The sequence below is a fragment of the Trematomus bernacchii genome, unplaced genomic scaffold (genome assembly GCF_902827165.1).
Source record: "Trematomus bernacchii unplaced genomic scaffold, fTreBer1.1, whole genome shotgun sequence".
Lineage (NCBI taxonomy): Eukaryota > Metazoa > Chordata > Actinopteri > Perciformes > Nototheniidae > Trematomus > Trematomus bernacchii.
In genome coordinates, this window is record NW_022987564.1 from 10,183,257 (window position 1) to 10,197,939 (window position 14,683).

General features: G+C 38.2%; 1 protein-coding gene across 1 annotated transcript in view; it reads right to left on the reverse strand.

The window, feature by feature from the left end:
* The window catches only part of LOC117478245 (CUB and sushi domain-containing protein 3-like), a 336,058-nt gene that overhangs the window by 125,861 nt on the left and 195,514 nt on the right, over positions 1-14,683 (reverse strand). Inside the window, exon 6 of the mRNA XM_034125216.1 lies at positions 13,238-13,350. Coding sequence (XP_033981107.1) covers positions 13,238-13,350 — 113 coding nt within the window. The remainder of the gene's footprint in view (positions 1-13,237; positions 13,351-14,683) is intronic.

Here is a 14,683-nt window from a genome sequence, read left to right on the forward strand (position 1 = left end):
TCAAAATAAAAGCTAAACCTTGGGGCTTGATTTATGTCTCTTTTTTATTGAGGTTGAGCCTGGAATGTCCCTTTGTGTAAGCCGAGGGGATGGGAAATCATGTCCTTTTATTGCTGTAAATAAAAACCCGCAGGATTTTGTACATAAGAAGTCCACTGTGATTCCTCCGGATCACAAGCACATGGTGATTTATTTCAACATTGAATACAGTTTGGTTTCAAAGTACATTAGCTTTAGGCCTTGATGTAATTTGAGGCTGTTTAATGCTTGTGTGCATTTGCAGTTACGTCAGCAATGGAAGTGTGCTCTGTTTTGTTGGGAAAGTTAATTTAATAAGTTTAGATTTCCTTTCACCAAGTTCTCCATTTATGAGCTTGCTCCAATCAACCCATACATTTCAGCAGCTTATGACTGCGTCAAAACACAGCACACACATAAAGTGAAGGCAAAAACACTTGAACTAACCTCACAGCAATCCACCTACACAGAGAACACAAATGATTATCCCTGACACTGGTGTCATCGCTATTCAAAATGAGGGGGAACATGCTTGATATCTGATATTATCTCTCGCATAAAAAGCGTCTTTTACTGCATTTCATTTATGATAATTAAGAGCAGAGATTATGCAAATGTGTTCAGGTCATTTCACAAACTGTTTGGTGCAACTACAGACAGCTATGTTAATAAATAGCTCACAAGAAACTAGGATCATTTGGACTGAATGTATTTTCTGTTTTACTGCATTGCAGACATGGCAGAGATTTCAGATGGATACATATTCAAGTGCCTCTAAGATTAGTTGCTATTTTTTCAAATGTGTGTACATTAACGCAAACAAAGATATAGCAGAACATGGCAGGGTATAACAATACATATTTGTGGTGTGGTTGTCTTTAGATGAAACGTGTATTTGTAATTGTCCCAAGTGACAGAAATTAATAAGCTTCATCAACATGCTCTTGTTATTTTTGCCAAACGATGGAAAGCTGTGATCTAGATCAAAGTCTTACGTTCAGGTTTGAAATGAATTCCAAACCTGATTGCAAATCCTCTTAGGCAGCCAAATCAGGGAATCTAGGCCAAAAATTGTTAAAAGTCAAATTTGTTTTCGCCTGCACAAATTAATTCACTGTATCATAAAACCTCTCCTGTGTGAATATGCATCAAAGTGAAATATGCCAAAGTTAATATTCTAGCCTACAAGCAGCAGCTCAACTGCAAACAACAGATGGGAGGGCAGATGCATTTAAGTAAACCATATTTATGAAGTTTAATTTATTGCACAAAACTATATTTAACTGGCACCAGAATAAATAAGAACGGAACCAGGGTTCAACAGTAAGAGAGTCAAAAGCTAATCCAATAAAATACACACTGTACCATATGTTATACAAAAGCATCTCTTTGAGTCTGACGAATACTCAAATATATTTGTTTCTTTCTGAATGCTATACTAAAAGCTACACCTACTCTGCTACCCAAGGCAGAATACAACTAAATGACTCACTCATTTTAGTCATACTTGCCTGTTAACCGCAATACCATCTGGATTTCACATTTCTAAAGAGTGCTAATGTGTAGCAGTGAGATATCCTCTAAGGAGGTGTTTCAGGCAGACAGGCATTGCGCACTTTGGTTGAACTCACCAGCTTGTGTGCTAGATGTCCCTCGCTGGTGTTTAGAAATACCCACATGAGAACTCAAATACAAACTGTGGGTTATGGTAACATGTGATGTAGGCTGAGGACTAAACAAAATCACGGAGGAGTTCAGAACATCAGCTTCAAACATATGCTCCTCTGTCTTATTTCCAAACTTGAACAGCCAAATTAACATATCAAACTGTAGCCTCTGATTCATTTGGAAATGTCGAGGCTAAGTTTGGAGGAGTTTAGATTTAAAATGGGAAACATGATATTTAGCTGAAAACAACTGGTCATGTCCATGAGAGGTATTACATAAGAAGCGCATTCTCATGAGGAATAAATAGTTTGAATCATCAGAGTTTTCAAGCAATAGCTAGAGAGATGATGGTTTCCTCCTGTTTCCAGTCTTATGCTAAGCTAGGCTAACCAGCTGCTGCCTGTAGCTTCATATTTAACAGGCATACACGAGGTTGGTATTCCATAAAATGTTAAACTATTAATTTAAGTAACATAATATTGTCTGTACAATGCTAATGCAAATACAAATGACTTCTGAAAAACACAGTCACATTTAATATATGTATGAAAGTATGTATTCTGCATGACATTTGCATTGGTATTTACTTGACAAATTGTATGTAGGCTAAAATCCTGAACAAATACCTCTGACTACATTTTATTAATCGCAGTTTTAATATATGCAATTAGTGAGTGCAATCAGTGGGTGGGGATAGTTGTCAGTGCTGTAGACATCCTCCACATCTGATGAGCCGTTTTGTAACCACATAACAGCAATCCTTATACAGCTCGTGTCTGTGCAAAACGGGCTAAATTAATCAACTTACTTTCAAGTAATTTCCTCGCTTATTTGATATACCAAGAGAGAAAGGATTGAACAATAAATGCCAGCAGTTGTGAAATGCAAGCTTCAAAATAATGTAGAAAGTTGATTAAAGGGTAGATTTATGAGCTCATATGAACCCCCTGAGGTGTCTCTGTGCTGACTAATGGTTCTTAAGCTAAAGCTGACAAGGAAAAGGACTGGGGGATTTATTCACAAAACAACCTAATAGTATATTCAACATGTGCTAAATGTGATGTGTTTCTTGGCTGTAATTATTCAGAGCATTTTGAGATGAGTGCAGTTGATTACGTTGAGGTTTGAAGACTTACGAGAGTCATATCAAAGGTACCATGCAGTCGACAGTATCCAATATGTCAGCCTCCCTGAGGGGATACTGTCTCACTGCTCGGGTTGAATAATGTTTCCGTACCAGTGGTTGACTGCTGCCTTTTTTTTTTTGCACTGACTGACTTATTTTGTTGCCATAGCATTGGTTGAGTGATAATGCCGTCAGTTGTTCATTAAGAGCCAATCACCGCCCTGCAGACACAGAAACTCATGAATAGGTAATGAAGAGCGATGATGGAGGGATGTGATTGGTAGGTTGTGCCGCAGGGAAGGAAACTGATTGTTCATACCTGACACATGCATAGACACAAGACAAACTGGTATGCACTCGAACACACACACTTAGATGCAGAAAAACACACGCAAAGCTGAGCACAGACGTTACATACAAAGAAGCACACATATCGATAGATTTGTCAACTTTAAGTAGACACACATACGTACAGCAACACACTCTTGTAAATGTTAAAATACATAAACAGAGCAGGACAAAAGTGACTTTAGACACACATACTGTACAGACGTTTGGGCATCCAATTCTGTATGTGCACAGGAATACAGATATACACACATATGTCCAAAGACACATATATACTCATACAGTAGAACATATACAGCAACACAATCCAAACACACGCACATTCACAGCCAGGTGGTGAGGGTGTAGGGTTAGGAATGAGAGCAGAGTACAATGCAGGGGAGAGTGTGGACAGAATATCTAATACATTCATCCTTCAGTATTTGTTAAACCCCATCCATGCTAAATATTTGTTCGGATCTATTCGGACACAATCAGGAGAGAAAGAACTGAACACAGAGCCACAAAGACTGAGTAAACAAGTTTAAATTACAGAGGAGAGGAAACTAGCGCCTGATCTAGAAGGGTGTCTTTATGTTATTTTTAATGAAAAAATGAAAGGTTTTCAGTGCGTAAACAGATTCTAAGTATGTGTCTGCCTGCAGAGCATAGTAATTATCCCAGCACACTGTCTTAGCAAGAACACAGTTTCACAGATGAGCAAATGAATGACTACAGCAGGTAACACCTTTGCAAATATTCTTAACATCTAATTAGAATTGATTGAGAGGTAAATTCATATTTGCATACAAGCAGAGGGTTGCTAAAAAAAAAGTAATTGTATTGTAACAAGTATTGCATTTACTGTGCATGGTTCATTGAAAAACAGTCACAGATAAGGGTCAGGGTCAGGGTCAAGATCTCACTGAAATGCAGGCATGAGAAGATAGTGAAGTGACATTTTCATTATGCTGATGTCGGGGAAACATTCCAAGTTTTGGATGCTGAAAGAGCCTATTGATTTTAAGGTGACGACTGAAGGTCAGCGAGAGCAGTGGGTTCAGTTGTGGCTTTATAAAAAACATTCCTTGTATTTGGTCATGCCGACAAATCATGTTTCATCTTCCTGTTCATCCTAGAGAAATCTAAAGTTTAAACAAACCCAGCTGAATAATTTCCAACACCTAATTTGAGCTTTCCCTGCAGCTAAACACAACATATTTGTCTTTATGTCCTAACAATACGGACTTGTAACTGTTATAAAAGAAAAACAAGAGCAATATATCTGATTGGACCATCCTAATACAGCTGATTATTTTACAGGCTGTAATCAGACATGCCCCATTGTGTTGCTAGTGGTTCCAAATGAATCTGACAACAACAGCTATCTATGGACCACAGTGGCGAGCCGTGAGCTTTATACCTAGGCCCTCTGACCCCCACCCCTTCCTTCGAAAAAAAGACATTATTACGTCACAGCGTATACTTCAGCGGAATATCAAAACAACGGCCGAGGGTGCAAAACGCATCAATGACAGCGACCCTCTACCACACAAAACAACACCTGTGAACCTAATGTGTGTTCTTTGACATTGAAAAGGATATTGCATTGTGTTTGTTACTTTCATTGCAGTTGTATGTCTTAAGTGTAATTTGGCATGCTTTTATTTTGAAGGCGAGTTCACGCTGTTGACAGGAAGTTGTTGTTGCTATGGAAACAAGAACAGTTTCACAGCGGGCGGAACTCGTCATAAAGTCCGCGATAATAAAACCCACCCATTTAGAGGGAAGATATGATTGGTCAATTGTACTGTCATTTGACATTACTCTCTCGTTCAGTTACTATAGCAACCCTCTGTGAATCGCAGAGAGGCCCGCTATAGTAACTGACATTCAAACAGAGACTGAACAGGCAGATTCGAAGGATTTATTTCTTTGGAAATGTTATTTTATTAAATCAAGTTTTTTTTCGGTAAAACTAATGAAAAATATAACAAAAATAATATTAAAAAAATATATATTTAAAAAAAATATATATATTTTTAATGTTTTTAAATATTATTTTTTGGAATATCTTAGGCCCTCACAGAGGGCCTAGAGGGCCCTAACAGCTCGCCACTGATGGACCAAACCAAAAGCTGTCATAAGTCACAAACTGGTCATGTGCTAATGTAAAGTAAAAAGTAGTCAGCAAAAACAGCAAATATATATACATATATAAAAACATGTAAAAACAATCCCATTTATTGCATGTGAGCATCCAGAGTGTGCTTCAGGTGTGATTACTTGGAAAATGTATGTGGATGTTATTCAGCTTTCTACCAACTTGATGACAGACATACATTCACATTGACAATGGTTACGGTTGCTTTTAAATCTGAAGAACATTGAAAGGAAGTATCAAGTATTAACAGGTACTATTTTGGGGGAAACTGTCAGTATAAAATGGAAAAATATAACTTTTAGTGGCGAAAGGTGTTCAAATTGATATGTGAGGTTGTCTTACATATACATTTTATTAGGATTCTGCCAAGACAAACACTGTAAAATGCACGTGGTAGCACAGTGTGATTCTCCTGGATTTATTCTTAATTCTAATGTGTAAAGCATATTGAGCATACTTCTTAGTTAAAAACATTAACACAGGAAGCCTCTGTACCTGATTTAAGAGCCATCGACCCATACACAAAGGTTGAGTCCTTAGTGCAGCAGCCCGGGGCTTTCACTGTCAGCCCCTCCCCTTCCCCCTTTCCCTAATATTAAGTTATTCTGTCATTAAAGGCACTAACATAAATAATCTTAAAAGTAAAAGGTCTTCTTGCACTCGTATTAAGTGCTCCGGCTTTGCACGTAAAGTGAAACTGATGAAAGACCTCGACATCGACGCAGCATTAGACGGGGCCACACCAGGGTAATAAAATATCTGTGACTCATTTACCTTGAATGCATTATAGCTGCAACATTTTTCCTTTAAATGTTCCGTCATTTATCTTAACCCGGCACAACACAAGCGACAGTTATTCATTTTAATACATCGTTGAAACGTATGCATTACATGACAACGTTTTGAAAAGATATTGTGGCAATGCAGCAGTAATGTGTATCCTCAGATGACCCCCCTTTGCTTAAAAATACTGATCACGATTTCTGTTTTTAAGTCTATTAAACAGATTTATATATTGGGATTCTAGTGAGGTTCATTTTGTGCTTTTAATCATCATTCCAGGTAAACTGCAAAGCTTCCTCACTTTGAAGCACAGCCAGGACCTCTCCACCCTAACTTTTTCTGCTCCCTCCACCTTTTCCCTCCGTAACGTTAATTTCCTTTAACAAGAGCCAGACATTATTTCTCAGTGTTCAGACTAAGATACGTACACTAAATGGAAACACTGGCAACTATTCAATTAAATAGATGGCTGGCTGCTTGCCAGACCAAATGGCTGACTGACTGGCTGACTGACTACACACTCTAGGCTTTTACCTGACACTGTTAACCGAGCTACTTACAGTAAGTGCAACATTAGTAAAATTCTGATTGACCAGTGGATTGACTGAATGCCTTTGTGAATGACAATTACACTGTAAGAGTGTAGCTGCTTTCTAATGTGTGATGGTGTGCACTGCAATTTGTTTCAATAGGCTCGAGCTGAGAAACTGCTGTCGGGCTAACAGAGGGGATGTGTTTTCTCAAGGATCTGAAATTATTATAATTAAATAATGTTGTTAAGAGAATGTGGCATGAAGGGAAATTACATATTTAATGAGTTTGAAAAGGTAAGGTGATCCGTCAAAATCAAACACAATGTAATTCAAATGAAGTGGATTGCAATGGCTTGGGTATATTGTCCTTAGTGTGTCCATTGTTGACGGTTACAACACACAATTACTCAGATTGATTTGCGATAGCGTCTTAACTGATATGAAACCAAAGTCTGAGTATGGAGGCAATTAAATAAAAACAATGATTTAGTAAAACCTTCACTTTATTATATGGAGATTATCAGAGCTCAACAGGCCTGCCATGCACAAAGCTGGATAATCATTGTTTGGTGGAGGTCTTTAATAAAGCTCAACTCACTTCAATCAGACTGATTTGCATCACCTCTATTCTCTATCATTCAGTTTAAAAAAAAAAAAGTAGTGAATGCATATAGCACAAGCATAATTCAGTTTAAAAGGATGTACAGAAACACTTTTTTGGAAAACTATGAGAATGAAGAGAGGTGACTGAAGATGAGAAATTATTGTATATGTATGTATAAATGTAAATGTAAGTAGGAATAACTTGCACAATGACTTAAAGGACAATCATTGATCAAGTAAGGGGTGGGAATTAATAAGCATTTGCTTCCTCCTACTCCCTTTCGGACACATATGATTTATTTTTATTTTTAATTATTATTATTATTATTATTATTAATATGAAGATTTTTTTTGTTGAATATATAAATATTATCGTGAATGTGGATAAATACTGTATTTTAACAATACGGTATTCTGTTTTTTCACATTTGTTATTTTTTATTTGTTATTTTTTAATCTGTTCGAAATAAAGATTGAAATGAAATGAAATGAAATATAGCCCTAGCTGAAGGAGCAGTATCCTGAATGAATTGTGTTACCAGTGTCTGAATAGCTGAGTGAATGTGGGACTCACTTGTTGGCTAGGTGTCCACAGCTCCTGAATCTTATAAAAGTTGACCTATTTACAGGGGAAATTTACTGTAAAATGGTGTTCTCATATATTATTCTTGAAGCTGTTGACAACTCAGAGTTTATTTGTCAACATGAATCACTGGTTTCTAGCTTTAGGGGAGAGCTGCTCGCGTCCTTCTTTATTTAACAGGCAGGATGACTGAGAACACGTTCCCAGCTGCAGCCTTGGGGTGTATTTGCTGGGGGTGAGACCATACTGCAACGCACCCAGCCACATCTGGAAGCTGGCTCCAACAGTCACTACACAGGGCCACGCAACAGCTGGGTTTCTGTGCTTTGCTGAAGGGAACTTTGAGCATTACCATAGCACAGTTTTTCAAACCTGTCGACAAATGAAAACCTTAAATATTTTGTATCTACAGTACACAAGCTGCTCTAACCAAAGCTACAGATGAACTGTAGAAATAACATATTACAAATAAATACCAAACTTGTTCCATAAATAATGGAATTGGATTTATTGTCTTAGAGTTAATACCTTAAAGTCGCAAACAATAATTATAGTAATGAAGCTTTTGGACGACAATTAACCATCCTATTTTATCATCACATTATAGCTGACTCAGTTATGTTGTCAGAGACCGACACTCAGGAAGTTGAACAGGACATCCTTTGGTCACAAGGTTGGTGGTTTGCTTCCCCAGCTCTGAAACATAATTGTGCAATACACTAACTACATTACTCCAGATGTGAAGGCCAACACATGTATTGGTAGTTATGCCACCACTGGTGTACGACTGTGTGTTCAAATGTGTGAGTAAAGTATAAACTTTGACTTAAAACTTGTGATTTTCGATAATAGACCGATGAAGCAACCTACAGAATACAGACTGAATGTTTTAGTAAGCCAAGGTCCCAGGGTGAGACCCCACACTTACACAGCTGGGGTAACGTTCAATGAACTTACAGCAGTTCCCAGGGTGACAAAGTACATCAACTCTGATTTCATCCTGGCCTACAAAATAACTACAGATGCTATAGTGTGTTTCAAAACACACTCAGCAATCACTTATAAGCTTTCTATATCAGGTTGACCTGGATCTTTAAATGCATTTGGTGACCTGGACCTTTAAATGCATTTAGGACCAGAAGTGAAAAGCATTTACTGTTGCTCAGAGATGTAGACATTTCTGAATAATTACTGAGCTTCAATTAAACATGCTAATGGTATGGACATTCAATGGTTGTGCACATGCTTTCCTGTAAAGTGGGGCAGTAAAGAGCAGAGATTTAATGTAAGACATTTCAACACATCTGACCATAATGATAGAAAGCATGAATATTACAATACTTTAACTGACTTACATTTCTCAGATTAAAACTACTCTAGTTGTTTTACCTTTATAAACATATCATGTACCAGTCTGATATGTTGGGAGTAAAACTTGAATAGGAGAGGTTTCTGTATTTCAATAAAAAATGTAAAGGTTGAAATGGTTCATCCCTTGATGGACTCAATTCAGGTCTTTAAATGTCTTGCCTATGGCATGTTTTAAAACCCTGTCATTATGAATAATTTTGAAGCATCAATTAAGCATTCAAATGGTCAATTAACTCTGTAAATCTTTGTTTAGCCATGCGGAGGAGCTGCAGGCTTTGTGTTACTAAATACATTTATACACAGACAGGCTTTTCAAATGTCCAAGAACACAACCATCAATCCACACATATTCGCTTTATGTTCTTTTATAGTGGTCTACGACAGCCATTTGTGACAGCGGGACATTAAAAACTCTCTATGTTAATGGATGAATATTAAGCCAAACCTCTCTGCCAAATGACTCTTCCCCTTAACCCCCCCATCTCCCTCTCTCTGGCTATCTATCTCATCATTTTCTCCCTTGGTTTCCGTCTGCCATTCTCCTTTAAATGTGTATCTGGATCTCCCCACTGTTTCACCACCTCCCCTCTCCATTTTTCTCAGTTGTTCCTTTGTGATGTTGCTATTTCATTTATGCATCTCTTCCCCTTGTTCTCTGCAAACATGGATATACATCATTAGCAGATTGTTTTCATCATGACTCCATCATTTGGGCAGCAGTAGAAGGAAGAGGTTTTTATGAGATGAATGGCTGACCTGTAAAACACGCACACACACACACACACACACACACACACACTGTGTCCAGCACCTACAGCCAAACATCTCTTTGAGGTCTCATGGCCGTGTCTTATGAAGGAAACGTGCGCTGCCAAAGCAGATTTGTTTCTTTAATCTCTCAGATATAAATGTGGCATTGTTTTCATACATCGTTTGCAAATAAACTGAACTAACCCTGCCCCGGGCTTGGCCATTATAATGTATGCTACAGGAGACAAGAATAATTTTGTAGACCAGAACAACCGACGGCTAGCGGGTTGGAATAACAGTCAAAGTAAACATTTAAAAAAAGAGGATTATCATTAAGTGGAACTGTTTATAACAAAGTGGAGTTGATGAGCGTCCTAAGAATGCTAATTAAAGAGTAAATCTGAAGGTTGCAGCATAATAAATGCAGTGGAACACAATTAAAGTAAAGCATAAAATACAAAATAATAACATATTTGAAGGTTAATGATTCTAGATATAATCTCATAAAGACTTTGAAATATGTTTGTTTGTTTGCTTTCTTTTGCAAGTGGTTTGCAAGTGGTTCTACAAACAATCAAACAAATAGAATATCTATGAATTAGCTCACAATGTAAGCAGTGACATTGGCAATGTGTGGATCAGATTATTGATCCATCCTAACTGCACACTGACATTATAGACACACATTTCTCAAAACAGACACAAATGATAATAACGTATAGAAGTACTTTATGAAATACAGTACATTGAGCACCCAAGTGGCTCAACTGGGTTTGAAACCTACCCATGGCCCTTTGCTGCATGTTGTCCTTCCTCTCTCTGCCCCTTTCCTGTCTATCTCTGGCTGTACTATCTAATAAAGGCACAAAAACAACAACAACATTCTTTAAGAAAAATACAGTAGAAATGAATTAAATTCAGGCAATGCATTACTTTTCTATTGGCTCTATTGACACAGGCACTAACTGAGATTCTGAATCAACTTTCTCCTCTTCAGGCACTCGAATCGACCTTCTGCCAATGTACAAAACCAACGTAATGTGAGATGACTGACAGGTGACAGGGAGTAGCCAGTCAATCACGAATAATTAATCAACTAACTTATCACACTGACACCACCCATTAATATGTTGATTAACCTTTTAAACTAATTAAGATCAATTAAACCAGTTAAAAGCAAATCTCAAGGGGAGTGGTCAGGATGTCAGTCAATCAATCAAGAGGAAAGTCTGAGAGAGCCAGAGATGTAGTTCAGAGGGGGAATGAGGACAAGAGAGAGGACAGGGGAGTACAAACAGATAGGAGAAGGGGGGAGAACACCATTAAATGAGGGGAAGAGAAGGATGAGTTTTGAAAATTATTTGAACTCTTAAAAGGTCCTTTCTACAATTGATATGCTGCATGTGTACATTAAGCATACTGGTTTGACTTTCACTTGTTATCCTTCAAAACCATGCCTATACCTAATTTAAATCTGTCAGAAAAGAAACATTTGCAGTGACGAGTCATCTGGGGTCACATTCAACCTAATGCGTCTGTCATACCAACAGATTGGGAAATTATGCAAAGTTAATATAAAATCATAAACTGAATTAATTGCAGTTTCATTTGCTTAATTGTTTAATTTGACCTCAGTCGTGTAAAAGGCACATGTGACCAATAACATTTTCCTCAAATCTAAATATTTAATGAGAGTAATCTCAATGAGCACTAAATGTTGTTTAAAGAGCTAAACAGCTGGAATCAATTTGCTGGTTAAAGAGTGGAAACATTTATAAAATACCAGCTATAAAATGATATGTAATCCCTGGTTAGCTTGCTCAATGCTATGATGTCCATGTCTACCTAAAGAATGTTATATTGTCTGTTTAAAAGATGCAGATAAATCCAACGATATTTACAAAGTTTTTTCAGTAATGATCATGACAGCAAAAAATAGCCCTACGAAGATTAGCAAATTAATATAATTACTGTCGGAAAGAACCACAGTGTTTAACAGTCGATATAGACAAATAAACTGTTTTGTCTGGGAAAATAGTCACAAAAAGAGAGGAAGAAAAAGATTTGAGTTGAAATGAAAGATGTAGAAATTGAAACACACTCACATCGCTTTGAATGGAATCTGTGTTTTGTGACTTTTCAAAAAATGACATGTAGAAACTCACATAAGGTGTCCAAAATTGTATTTCGAGTTTTTGCCTGACAAACTATACAAACAAGTGGTTCCAGTTCTGCTGACAGCACACGGCACACATGCTCCCGAGACATGGCATTTTGGATGGGTCGGTGCACACTTTATTTGTCTATCCTGAGTCTGCTTGGTATTTCGGTGACTTGCTGTGAACTTGAATGTGCTGTGAAGTGAGAGCTGAGGCACAGTGGGGAGTGTGTCAGTAATAATCAAGTGACACAGTGCAATTTTGGTGTCAAGCATGGCCGTGATTTACGCTCGTACTGCCCGCCTGCTCAGCCCAGGTCAATGACGCAGGGGGAAGGCACACAGCACTGTTTCCATAATTCTACTGGTAAACAGCAAAGATAAACTCACAAATAAACCACGCTCCAAATGATTTGATTTAGGGGATTAAAGGTGATTGATGCCAACCCTAACGCTTACTGCTAGTGTATTTCAATCACACCCTGCTTCCAACTGTGCGGCAGATGCGCAACAAGCCTCTGGCCATGGAAATATCAAACACAGCTCCGTGCCCTATGAACGTCGGATGTTGAATGAACTTTGTGCACCGTGCACTGGTGATTCACAGACAGAGGCCAATAGTGTTTAAAGGTACCAAACAACAGGTGATCAGAGTCTAAAAACACATGGGAGGTTGGTAAGAAAAACAAGTAGAGTGTAATATAAACCCCTGTCTGTTCCACATTAAGCTCTCATTATCGCTGTTTTGAGAACTGGAAGTTGCCAGATAATTTCCCTCATGTTCTCCAACAGTTGAGAGTTTATGTCTAATTGTACACCTTTGAGCAGTTAACCGAGAGAACAAGAAAGTGTAGAAGAGAGAAAACTAGAAAGAATGGAGATGCATAAACAGCGAGAGAGTGATAGAAACTGAAGGAGAGAAGAGACAGGAAGAATGGAGTCAACAAGCGTAATTAAAGGGAGATAGAGACACGTTGAAGGGTGAAAACTGTCTGTTGAAAAGGAAAAAAGAAGCAGAGAGAAGCAAAAGAAAAGAAAAGATCACAGGAGCTAAAGAAGAACCTTCAAAATAACAAAGAAATCAGGAGATATTTTACAGAGTTCTGTTAGTCATTAGATTCATCATGATCTTGTTTCTCTGTCACAATCTTACCTTGATAATGTGTGCTGAAACCACGGTAACGGTGGTTGTTATCAGTCACAAAATGCAGTCGGAGCCAGTTCTTGTTGCTAACGACGGGAGAGGGTACATTAGTGCCTGACAACCTGAAAGAGAGAAAGAAAAAACATTTGTTAAAATTTGAAAAAAACACAACATACACATTCCCAGACACCTAAACTTAAGCCCTTACTCTTTCCCCCCCGTAACTAATCCTAAACTAGGCCCTAGAGGAGCAGACACAAGAGAGTGTTGCAAACATGCCTTGCTCTGAAACTTCAATTGACTCTTTTAAAAATAGAAGTACATATGAGGACGAACAAAAAAACCTTAGAAAAGCAGCAAAGAAACACTAAAAATGGTGTATCCATTCTGTAAAAGAACAAAGCTCGAGTCTGTTAAACAAGGTTGTCAAGCTGTAAAAATGTCACCGCAACAACAGAGAGAAACAATATGTCCAAGGTTTAGTTTACTTTGCTGTATTTCGCTTTCTCTCTCGCCCTGGAGTCAGAACAAAGCCCATTGTGTATGTAATGACACAGAGTGAATGACACAGTATCAGGACTGCCCAATACAACCAGTCTGTGTCTCTAGCACCACTTTAAGGTTCAATTGGGATAATGCTGTTTTTATTCATTGTTCTTGCTACGAATGCCAAATCCTGACAGCTGGTTAAGGTAAGGGATTTGACCCAACAACTCAGATCAGATCTCATGGTGGTTTCTGATGCTTTTATACAATTTGAAGAAGAAGAAGAAAAAGAAGACATGCTTTATTAATCTCTCACAGGGAAATGTATTACTCAATTGTGTGTTGTATTGAACCACATTCAATTCATTCATATGACTAACTATTAAGTCCACTGCTATTACCCTATACGGTACCTAATAGACTGTTATATGGACATATTACAATGTTTCAAACAACTACCCGACGATAAAACTGCAATATAGCACTTTTAACAATGGTAGCTTTTTACATAGAAACAAGCTTATGAACTGAGGCTTTGATAGGGCACGGCACCAGCAGATAGGAGGCAATTTGCAACTCTTTCATCAACTGTGGAGGATAAGATCCCTTAATTGGCTGAGAAGATGAACAGGGCTCTTGTGGTTAGCAAAGTGAGTGTTAGGTCATTGCTGGTAGACTGAGGCCCCGGCTCCACGGGAACGCATACGGCAAAACGCATCGGAGTAACGCAAACGCAACCGCAAAAAACCTTCCGCCCACACGCAATATACACCGGATTGTGTCAAGCTCCACGAGACGGCTCCGTTTACATCCAACCGCTGGAAAAGCTGCAGTACATATGCCGAACCTGTACGTGGCGCTGTAACTTCCTCCACCAAAAGCAGCGAGTATAAGATCCCCCCCGGATGTGTAAGGCACAAACAAACAAACAAACACACAAGGTAGAAGATGGCTGATATTTGTGCAAGA